At 64.8% G+C, this 10,470-nt stretch overlaps 1 protein-coding gene across 6 annotated transcripts in view; it reads right to left on the bottom strand.

Moving 5' to 3' along the window:
• Nucleotides 1-10,470, bottom strand: part of SHROOM4 (shroom family member 4) — a 34,775-nt gene that overhangs the window by 7,502 nt on the left and 16,803 nt on the right. For 4 of the 6 annotated variants that reach the window (XM_053273595.1, XM_053273597.1, XM_053273598.1 and 1 more), the window contains 7 exons: nt 10,169-10,300; nt 5,235-7,488; nt 4,433-4,494; nt 2,135-2,791; nt 1,313-1,425; nt 955-1,225; nt 305-485 (listed from right to left, as the gene is read on the bottom strand). In XM_053273595.1, the coding sequence (XP_053129570.1) occupies nt 305-485; nt 955-1,225; nt 1,313-1,425; nt 2,135-2,791; nt 4,433-4,494; nt 5,235-7,488; nt 10,169-10,300 (3,670 nt within the window). Of the gene's footprint in view, nt 1-304; nt 486-954; nt 1,226-1,312; nt 1,426-2,134; nt 2,792-4,432; nt 4,495-5,234; nt 7,489-7,868; nt 9,145-10,168; nt 10,301-10,470 lie in introns of those variants that run through there. The other 2 variants (XM_053273596.1, XM_053273600.1) reach the window with 2 other exon arrangements.

Below are 10,470 nucleotides of genomic sequence, written 5' to 3'. Positions count from 1 at the left end.
AGCTCCGCGGTTCCGTGCACATTCCTACCCTCTAGCCAGGCTCTCAGCTCCCCACAAAGAAGTCTGACCCTCAAACCACAGCAAGGCCACCTTCCTGCCAGTGTGGAAGCACCTCCTCTTCAGGCTGGGGCATGCTGTGCAGAAACTGGCTTCTCCTACAGCCCGAGGATCTCAGTGCCGAGTTAAAATCGAGTGCAAGATGCTAGCCCTCATGTCTCCAAAGCCGGAAAGCCCAGAAACAGGAAGGAAGGAAGGAAAGACCTAGTAGGACCGCAGGGCCCAGAGACAGGAGTCGCAGCCTCACCTTCTTCCGGGCCAGCTCCTGGTCCAACTCCTCCTCCTCTGAACTGGCCCCAGCCGACTCGGGCAGCTCCTTCATCCGGTTCAGCAGTTCGGCCTTGCCGGCTGACGTATTGTAGTAGGCCGAGCAGGAGGTGGGGCTGATGGCTCCCCCGGCAGTCGGGGAGGCCGGCTGGGTCTGCTCCCTGTACCAACAGAAAGCACTGTGGGAACTCAGCCCCAGGGGACCCTTCCACATGGTGGGAGAAGTAGAGGCTGGCCAGAGGGCTGGGTCTCAGGGAGCACCTCAGCTAAATCTAGAGGCAATATTTTTAAGATGCTTCCAAGGAGACCCCAGGCTCTAGACCAGGGGGGCAGCTCAACTTCAGCCCTCCTGCAGATGCTGGCCTACAACTCCCATAACCCCTGGCTATCAGCCACTGTGGCTGGGGATGATGGGAGTTGTAGTCCAAGAGCAGCTGGCGGGGGGGGGGGGGGGGCACCAAAGCTGAACAGGCCTGCTCTAAGGTGACCAGGCTCGGAAACCCACCCACCTCCTCCGGGGTCTCTGTGGCTCCTGAGAGTCTGTGCCTCAACCTCCCACCAAGTGGCCTTCCGCCAAGGAGAGCCAGTGCTGCTTTGGCCCCAAAGCCCGGCCTGACCAGTGGGGCCTACCTTGCGGGGAGCCCCTTGCCAGCTGCCTGGGGCTGCCAGGGCTGCTCCTTCCACTCGGGGCCCTCTCCGGGAGAGAAGAGCTGGTCCATCACCTCGGCGGCCGTCACGGGGCCCAGGGCCGGGCTCAGCACGCCGGCCAAGGAGCGGTCCCTGCCCGCCACATCCCTCATCAGCTCCTCCGAGTTCAGGCGGGAGGGCGGGGCTGGGCCTGCCGGGCGGCTCCCTCCTTCGGGGCCCTTTGGCGCCGGTGGTCCGCACTCCGCAGCGGCTGCTGGGGAAAGAAAGGGCAGGGGCCAGTTGGCAGGGCGGCTGGGCAAAAGAGGGCCCCGGCACGCCCAGGGGAAGGAGAGAGCCTCACGCGGGCTGGAGGAGCGGGCCGGCGGCTGCTCCGAGGTCCTGCCAGGGGCTCCGGGCTGGTCCTTCTCCCAGGATGGCTCTGGCTTGGCTTCCTCCTCCAGGGAACTTGCTGGCCTGCAAAGCCGATCAGCTCCAGGTTAAAAAAAAAAGGCAAAGAAAAGGTCCTGCATTCCCAGCCCTCACTCAAACAGCCACAGGAGATTATGCTTCTCCCCCCACCTGACACTGACTTTCCCTGACTGCACCGTTCCCCCCACCACCGCCACCACCCCTTGCTACAGGCCTGGAGCAGTTCATGGGTCGGGGAGTCTGCCCATTTCGGGACACACCTCAACATTAGCCACCTCCCCCATTCTGCCCTTGGGAGTGAGCCTGAACGGTCCCCTTTGCTAAAAAAGAATCTGCCTTGGGTTTGCATTGGGATGGGGGACTTGCAGGTGAGCCCCGCGAGGTATTTCCTTCACAGTGGGGCTGTAGCTCAGTGGGGAAAGCTTTGCACGCAGAAGGTCCCAGGTTCAATTCCCAGCAGCCTCTCCAAGTAGGGCTGGGAGAGTCTCCTGCCTGCTGCCAGTCAGTGGCAGGGATTCTCAACGTTGGGTCCCCGGATGTTATTGGACTTCAACTCCCATAATTCCCAGCCAAAGGCCACTGGGGCTGGGGGTTATGGGAGTTGAAGTCCAGTAACCTCCGGGGACCCAACATTGAGAATCCCTGGTGTAGACAAGACTGGCCTAGATGGATCAAGGGTATGCACTCAGCCCAAGGCAGCTCCCTCGCTCCTCCGCTCTTCTACGTCATCAGCTCAACACATGCCACGACTTGCCTGGAGGACCCACTCCTGTCGCTCGAGTCCGGCGTCGGCCACTCCGGGGTCCTGCACGGTGAGCGCTGGCAGTAGTAGTGGCGGCCGGCCTGCTCCAGGAGCGAGGAGGAATCCCGCGGCTGGTGGCCGGACTGCTGGGCTGGCTCACCCCACAGCTGCTCCAGGGGCAAGCTCTGCGACCGCTGCCGCATTGCTTCCGCGCTGCTCTGGCCAGGGGCCCGGGAGCCGGCTGGGAGGGTGGACAGCCCGGCCTCGGAGGGGAGCAGCTGGTGGTGGGAAGCGCGGCGGGGGCGGTACTTCTCCCAGTTGGGGGGCGGGGGCCGGGGAGGGGGCGGCCCCTTCTTCTTGGCTGCGCTCGGCAACTCTGGCCCGGCCTCCTCGACCTCGGCCAGTGGGGTCTCTCGCCTCTCCCTTCGGGGAATGCCGGCAGGCTCCGCACAGAGGTGGCTTTCCGAGTAGGCCCTTTCGCGCAGGGGGCGCTTGCAAGGCTCCCCACTGCCCTCCTCGTAGGCCGGGCTCTCCGCAGTCCTTCCCGGCCGTTCGCACTCCCAAGAGAGGTTGTGGGTGGACGCAGCGCGGTATAAAGGGGCCCACGCCGGCTTCTCATAGCACGGCCAGAAGGGGCCGACCCTCGCAAAGCCCACCTTGTGATGTGCGCTGGAAGAAACAAGAGGATCCTCGTTGATATAGCCTGTCTGAAACCAAGCCCAGTCTGGCTCATGGCACCACAGCTGAACACCAGGATGCAAGTCAGTCACAGCCTGATCCTGGCCATACATTTTTCCATTCTAGTAAACCTGGATGAGGAATACCTGAATATCTGGTGGAAGAGGCTGAAGACAAGACCAATGGAGCAGCAGCAGCACCACCACCACCGCCCTCCAGGCAAGACCTTAATCACTAACCAGGGTCTGCCTGGGTTTGCATTTGGATGGGAGGCTACATGTGAGCGCTCTAAGATGTCCCCTTTAGGGGATGATGGGGCCAGAGCTCAGTGGAAGAGCATCTGCTTGCTTGCAAACAAACGGTCCCAGGTTCACTCCATGGCGGCATCTCCAGGTGGAGCTGGGAGAGACCCCTGCCTGAAACCTTGGAGAAGAAGGGCTGCCTGTCAGTGTAGACAACACCAAGTGAGATGGTGGGAGGCAGCTTCCTCTATGCCATCCAAACATCCAGCAAAGGACTCCCTGCTCCCAAAGAGGGAACAAGCCTGGCTTCAGCCACTGGACTCCATTAGCTCAATTAACTCTGGCCAAGCTCCAGTGTGCTAGAATCCAACACCATCTTTGTGGAAGAAGCCAGGCAATCTGCCGCTGCCAGCAGCCAAGTTAGATGCTGGCATGCGCAGCCACTTGGCCATTGTCCTCCAAGGAACCTGCTGCGTGAAGCGAGACTGGCAGATCAAGGGTCACACTTCGCCTCTTTGCACCAGGCCCACGCCGAGAGCCACGGCTGAGCTGCGAAGGGACAGTTCCCCAACCCACAGTGGCAGCATGTTTGGTGGGCGGGATGAAAACGCAAGGGTGACATTTTTGGACTCCTGGAATAGGAGGCAGCTGCTGTCACCCCACACAGCCATCTTCCCGCCGGCCCTAGAAGGACAGACCCAAAGACAGCTGCTCAGCTGAGGGGGCAGTTCCACCCCCGCCTGGCATACCCTCCGTGCCAGTGCGAGGACTGGCTCCCCTGTTCAGAAAGGCAGCCCCCCAAACAGCCTTCCAGACTGCCAGGGGGCTGCCCTGCCCTCTGCCTCCACCCCTTGGAAACCCCCTCTGTGCCAGGAGGGGGCCGCGCAGATCTGCCCTCCCCACACAGGACCCGCCTTGCGAGCCAAGAGTCACATGCTCCAGGCCTGCTCTGGAAAGGGCTGTCCGTGGGTGGCTCCAGCCGGCCGGAGAAAGGCCCTCATTGATCTCAGCTTGGGTGAGCGCCGACGGGCGCAGGGCTGGACACCACAAAGCTGCAGTGGTGGCCAGCCCCCCAGGCTGCAACCAACGTGCCACATTCTTGCCTGAAGGGTCGCTGCCACAATCCGAGCTCAGCAGAGGCGGGAAGGCACGCTCCTCCGGCCGACAAGCTCCCCGTCCCGTGTGACCATCCTTGGATGCCGGAGGGGCCATGGGGAAAGAGAGCTCGGCCTGTGGAGAGCTGGGATCTGCAAGAAGCGGGAGGGGGGGCAAGACCAGAAGCAACCCCACAAGCATGCTGGCCTCTGCAGCCCGTCCAGGCCACGGCGCCAGCCCAAGGGACCCCCATCCAACGCTCTTGTCCCCAACCCTCTGCAGCAGTAGAGACTACCTCAGCAGCTGGCTGCTCTTCCGGCTTATTGCAGGGGGCTCCCACACATCCCCAGGAAGTTCCTGGCAGGAAGAAACAGAAGCGGAAGCAAGGAGTGAGATGGGGGGGGGACACACGGAGCAGGGCCTCTTGGGGCCGCCCTTCCACCTCCCACCCAGCCCCAGGCAACATCGGGAGGGGCTCTCTTCAGAGGAACTGGGCACCCCTTCCTTGCCAGGGGCCCCAAGAGCTCAGAGGTGGTGCTGCTGGCGGGGAGGGGGGATTCCCCTGCTAGGTGTACCACTGACAGGATCGGGGCCTTGCAAATGAACAGAGGGCGGCGGCGGCAGCGGGTGGGGTGAGGGTCACTCCCTCTGTCCCACAGACTGAAGGTGGGGACTTGAATGGCAGACAGGCATCCCCACTCCAGCTCTAGTAGCATCCCCACTCCAGCGCTAGGACTCTCCTCCCCACGCCACTGGGACAGGCCAAAGGATCATCCGCAGAGAGGCCCAGAGAGTTCACCAGCGGCAGCAATGGGCCCCTCCCTCCCCCCACCCCCGCTGTTGGTCCCCCTGGGGAAAAGCTCCCTTCTCAGGCATGCGGGGGAAATAGCCCCCCTATCCCCATTCCACCCACAAGGCAGCCGTGCACGTTGCCTTCTCCAGGACCGGCCCCATCACCCTTCCACGAGGACCAGCCGCCGCTCTCCAAAGGACCTCCGGCTCAGCCCTGGACGGAGCCCCCAGCCTTCTAGGCCTCGGACAAGAAGCCGGCCCCACGGAGCCCCCCCCCGACCCCCTCTCCCCAAAAGGCCTCTTACCGGCGGGGAGGCCTTCCTGCCTTGCCAGGGGACACCGCCAACGCCGACGCCGCCTTCCTCCAAGAGCTGGTGCTGAGCTGGGTAGCAGCAGTCCCCGCAGCGGGCCCAAGGGCGAGGGTGGCAGTGGTGGGCACAGTGGCTGGAGGGCGCCGGCATGTTCCTGCGGAGCACCGTGGGGCACCGCTCCCCACAGCAGAAGGCGCAGGCGTCTCGGGGGGCGCAGGAGCAGGGCGGGGCCCGCCAACACTCCCAGTCCCCATGGCGGGCCAGCGGCTGGTAGAACCCGCCGGGGGCCTCGGCCTGGAAGTCCGGGTAGGCGGCCAGAGGGGACGCTGGGGGGCTGCAGGGCTGGCCCACGGAGTGCCGCCGCGGGTCCCGGCGCTCGGGGCTCACCGGCTGGAAGGCGTTGTGCTCCGCCACCCTGGGCGGCCGCAGAGCCCCGGGCCGGCTGTGTTGGGGGCTCAGGCGGACGGGGGACGGCGGCCGACTCGTCTCCTCAAAGAACCTCCTCCGGTCAGCAAAAGGCAAGAGGCCGGATTCCTCCAGAGGCCGCGAGGGGGGCCGGGCCTCCGCCGGCTGCTGCTGGGGGTTCGGGCCGTGCGGCTGCAGCTTGTGCTCCGGAGACCAGCGCCAGCGCCCACCCCCTCCTGCCCCACCAGGCGGCAGGGGCAGCCCCCTCTGCGGCCTCTGGGGCTCCAGGGCGGCCTTGCTGGGGCCCGGCGGGGCGCCCCCTCCTCCCAAGACACTCAGCTCGGAGCCCCAGCGCTTGGGGGGCCGGCTTCTCGGGGAGGCCCACCCGTGGGGCTTGCTTTCCACCGATGATGGAGGAAGGGGAGGAGGAGGAGGAGGAGGAAGGGCGGCAGGCGCAGTGGGGCTGTCGGGGGGCTCCTCTGTCTCCTGCACGGGCTCCTCCCCACACAGCAGCATGGCAGAGCCCTTGCCCTTCTGCAGCTGGGCCTTGCGCCACTGGATCTCGTTCCGCAGGTTGGTGGCAAAGCGGTCGCTGCGCCGGCGCATCTGGGCGGAGCGGTGCTGAGGCAAGCCCCCCTTCCTCGTGGCCGGCCGGCTCCCTTCCACATCTGGCGAGGGGCCCGTCCTGGGGGGTTCCTGGAGGCCGGAGCCAGCATCTCCCGGAGGCTGCAGCGAGAGCGAGGAGCCCAACTCGACCGAGGCGCTCCGGGGTCTCCCCAGGGCGATGGGGCCGCCGAGGGGTGGACGGGGCCCTTCCTCTCCTGCGGGGCCAGGATCCAGCTCTCGGGCCTGAGCAGAGGTGCTCCGGCAGGGGCGGTCCCGATCCTGCCACGGCTCCAAGGCCCTGGCACCTGCTTGCTCCTTGTGCAGTGGAGAGACCGTCCAGAGGGGCCCCTCCAGGCCAGGGGCCACGTGGAGGGCCTGCAGCTGGGCGGCCAGCAATTGTTCCGGGGCGCTGTGCCGGTGGCCCAAGGGCCCTGACCAGCACGGCTTCCAGGGCAACGGGCAGACCCGGCGGCTTCTCGCCTCCAAATCGCTGCTGTCCGTGCACGGGCGAGGCTCTTCCGGAGGGGTCCCCTTGCTCTCCTCGCTCAAGAGGGGCTCCACGCTCGGCTCGCCTTTCTCCATGGGTGGGTGCGGGTCCATGTGGGAGCTCAGCAGGTAGTACTGCTCCGTGGCCAGAGACTCCTTGGCCCGGCCTGCGTCGGCCGAGGGCCCGCCTGGCCCTCCGGGGTCCCTGCTGCGCGCACACAGGGAAGTGTCCGAGGTCCACCGGCCCTTGGGGTGCAGGGAGTCCGCCAGCGGCAAGGCCCTCCGTGCCTCCGGCCTGGCCGGGGGTGGGCTGCAGGCTTGCAGGCTGTCCTGCCTCACGGGGGGCTGGGGAGGGCTGCAGGCCTTCTCGGAGGGGCTTTCCAGAGCGCAGGAGCCCGGCCCGGGGCCGGGGCTGAGCGGGCCGGCCGGGGGAGGCAAGACCGCCGCGTCCGGGGGCTGCCTGCCCGCTTCGCCGCCCGTCTGCAAGTAGCGGGGCTCCGCCAGCTGGCCCCCTTCGGCCGGGCCGCTCTCTTCGGGCCTCACAGCCGAGTCGGAGGTGTTGGAGCTGGCCGAGAAGGAGCTGTAGGCCGAGTCGCGCTTGCTGTGGTACATGGCATGGTCGATGGGGGAGAGGCTGCCCTCGTAGTAGGTCTGGCTGCTCCGGTCCAGGCTTTCCATGCTCCCGAGGGAGCTGCTCTTGTCGGTGCTGCTGCAGTGGCGTGACAGGGGGGTCCACGGCAGGGGGAGGTCACTGCGGGGAGGAGAGAGGAGGACACAGGACAGCCCGTCAGCCCCGGGCCCGGCTAGCTCGGCATCCCCTTCCCGATATCCGTGGCAGAGAGCGCGGGAGAGTCTCTTGCCCAGCCTTGCTAACCCAGAACCTTTTAATGGGAGACGCGCCCCCCCCCCATTATAGGGACCGAGCCCCGGACTTGCTAAACCCAAAGCAGATGCTCAGTCGCTGAGCTGTGCCTGCCACTGCCCCCCGCCCCGCGAAGGGCTGAGGGGTACTTGGCAACCACCACCACCACCACCACCACCACCCTGCTTTCCAACAAAGCTTCCAAAGCGGCTTACACAGAAATAAAACAGATAAATAGAAAGGAGGTTTCTTGACCCCAAAGGGCTCACCATCTAAACAAGAACTACCAGCCATTGCATGCATGCAAACCTGCCCTCTCAGGCCCAGGTTGCCTCCCACCCCAGCTGCCCGGCATCCTTCCTTCCTTCCTTCCCCCGCCCTCCACCCATTCGCTTGAGTCATGCTGCCTGCTGCCCACTCCAAGACTTCCGTGCCCGTTTCCCTTCCTCTCCCTCCTTCCATCCCCTGCCTGCCTGCCTGCCATTCGCCCTGGCCCAGAAGCGTAGCTCCCTCCTGCCCAGGCCTCGGCTGAGCAGTGGGCCAGGCTGGAGAGAGACCCCACGGTCCTGGCTACAGAGAGCGCGTGCGGTGCACCCAAGGGCAGAGTCGGGCAGCGTGGCTGCTGGGATGGCTCCATCACCCCCCGCCACACTTGAGCAGGCGAGGACAGGCCCTGCTCCCGCACAGCAGCGTGCCCAGTCGCACAGCTCTGCCAACGGCACTGGTCCTCGTGCTTCCTCTGGGGCCGGGGCAAGGACAGCCTCTCGCCTCATGCTACACCTTGCAGCAGGGAACTCTCCCGGAGACGCCCCCTCATGCCTCCAGGTGATATACCCTCAAATCAGCAAGTAAAGTGAGGGGCGGGGTGTTGTTCAGAGGAGACCCTTAACTGACCCAGGAAAAGCAGCCGCCAAACAGAAGAGTCACAAAAGCCCAGGACAGAGCAGGATGGGCCTCATTCCTTCCTTCCTAACAGGGCAATCAACCAGCACTTTCCCCTTTGATGCCATGACTGACGCCTTTCAGAAGAACGCAAGCATTACCCAACAGGATCAGACCTAAGTGGGTCCGCTTAGTGCAGCATCCTGTTTCCCACATTTCCAGATGCCTCCAGGAAGCCCAAAATAAGTCAATGAAGGCAAGAGTCCTCCCCTACTGTCCCCCGCCTTCACAACTGGCACACTGCCTCTAAACACAGGGGTTCCACCCAGCCATCATGACTAAGTAATTGATAAACCATGAATTTGTTAAAATCCCTCTTTAAAGCCATCTAAGCTAGTGGCCAGTGTCACATCTTGTGGCAGTGAGTTCCACCAGACCCCTCCAAACTTCATTCAGCTCCAGCCAGTCCAACCTCCTGTTCCAGCGACTGATCTGTACAGCAGTTGCTTAAAGCCCCAGGGAATGCACACTACTAAATCCCAGGTCCTCCAAGGACCCCCACAAAAAAACCTCATTCCTGTGATGTAGCACTTAATTTCTCTCTTCACAGGACTCCTGGGGCCCTCACGTCAAGACATCTGCTCCCTGCATGCCCCGTGTGTTGAGGCTTTCTATCAGATTTCAGTTTTTGTTTGGAGAGCGGGGATGTCTCTGTCTGTGTCTCTGTCTCTCTCTCTCTTTGCTGCAGAGGAGGAACAGAAGCAGTCCCAGGCACCCAAAGGTTCAGACCATCCGATCTGGAGCTAGGAAGAGCCCTTCCAGGCCAGGGAGGGGTGCACAGATCACTCCCGCCATGGCCGGGAGCCCCAAGCGAGTTGGCAGCTCAGCTCCCTTCGTTGGGCAAGAGATCTGGAATTCATTACCTCTTCTGCTGGCAGCCAGAGCGGCTCCCCAGCCACCTCCCTTCCTGACGGGAGATGGGCGAATGCTCAGCCCAGACAAGCAGCCACGAAAGGAACAGGCCGGGGGTGGGAGTCGGCCCAGCCCTGCTCCGGAGCCGCCGCCGCCGCCGCCTCCCACACCCGGCTCTTCGAGTGGGGACACAGTTATGCCTCCGGCCAGCCAGAGCTCTGGGAAGGGGAGGAACGAGCAAGCGAGGAGAAGCTCCCAGGCTGCGTGTGCCTGGAGGCGGGCGGGCAGGCAGGCAAGAGCCCAGCCAGAGGCAGCCTGCGGCACAGCCCACGTCTGCCTCTGCGTTCCCAGACAAGGGCCAGGCAGCCAGCCCCAAAGGCAGCCCAGGAAATCTGGCCCTGAAGATCTGCCGCCCGCACGACCCAGCACCTCCGTCTCGGTGGGCTGTCAGCTCCGGAGCCCCGGAACACACTGCCGCCCACCCCAAAGGAAGAGGAAGCCGGAGCGCTGCCCAAAGCCGACGGGGTGGGGAGGCAGGCAAGAGGTGACGGCATCAGACCCACAGAGCAGGCATGGAGGGGCGGGAGGGTCAAGCGCCCACCCCCTTTCTCCCTTGGGGGGGGCACCCAACTGGGGCCAAGCAGCCCTTCCACAAGGCCTGCCACCTTGTGGCCCGCCCCCACCCCCCAGGCGGGCGCTGAAGGGTCACGTCCAAGATGCTGCCCCGGAGAGGACCCCGGCCCCCCAGCAGCCCCCTCTGCCGTCCCCCACTCACCTGGTGTCGCACCCCGAGTGCCAGGAGAGGCTGAAGGCGTCGGGAGGGAAGTGCATGGTGGTGGCCTCAGTCCGGACCTCGGAGAGCTTGGCCAGATGCCATGAGTGAGGCCTGATGACGGGCACGTTCCTCCTGCCGGGCAGCCAGAAGGGAGAGGAAGTGAAGGGAGGAAGCCGCCCGCCGGGGCCCCTCCTAGCCCCAGCCCCCAGGGGCGCGCCTGTGTGCGCCGGGCGGGAGCCGCTGGCCGGCCAGCGAGGAGTCTCTCACTAACCCCCTAGACAGGGACGGCCTCTCTGCCCCTC

Source organism: Hemicordylus capensis, chromosome 11 (genome assembly GCF_027244095.1).
Source record: "Hemicordylus capensis ecotype Gifberg chromosome 11, rHemCap1.1.pri, whole genome shotgun sequence".
Lineage (NCBI taxonomy): Eukaryota > Metazoa > Chordata > Lepidosauria > Squamata > Cordylidae > Hemicordylus > Hemicordylus capensis.
This window is presented reverse-complemented; position numbering and strand designations above follow the sequence as displayed.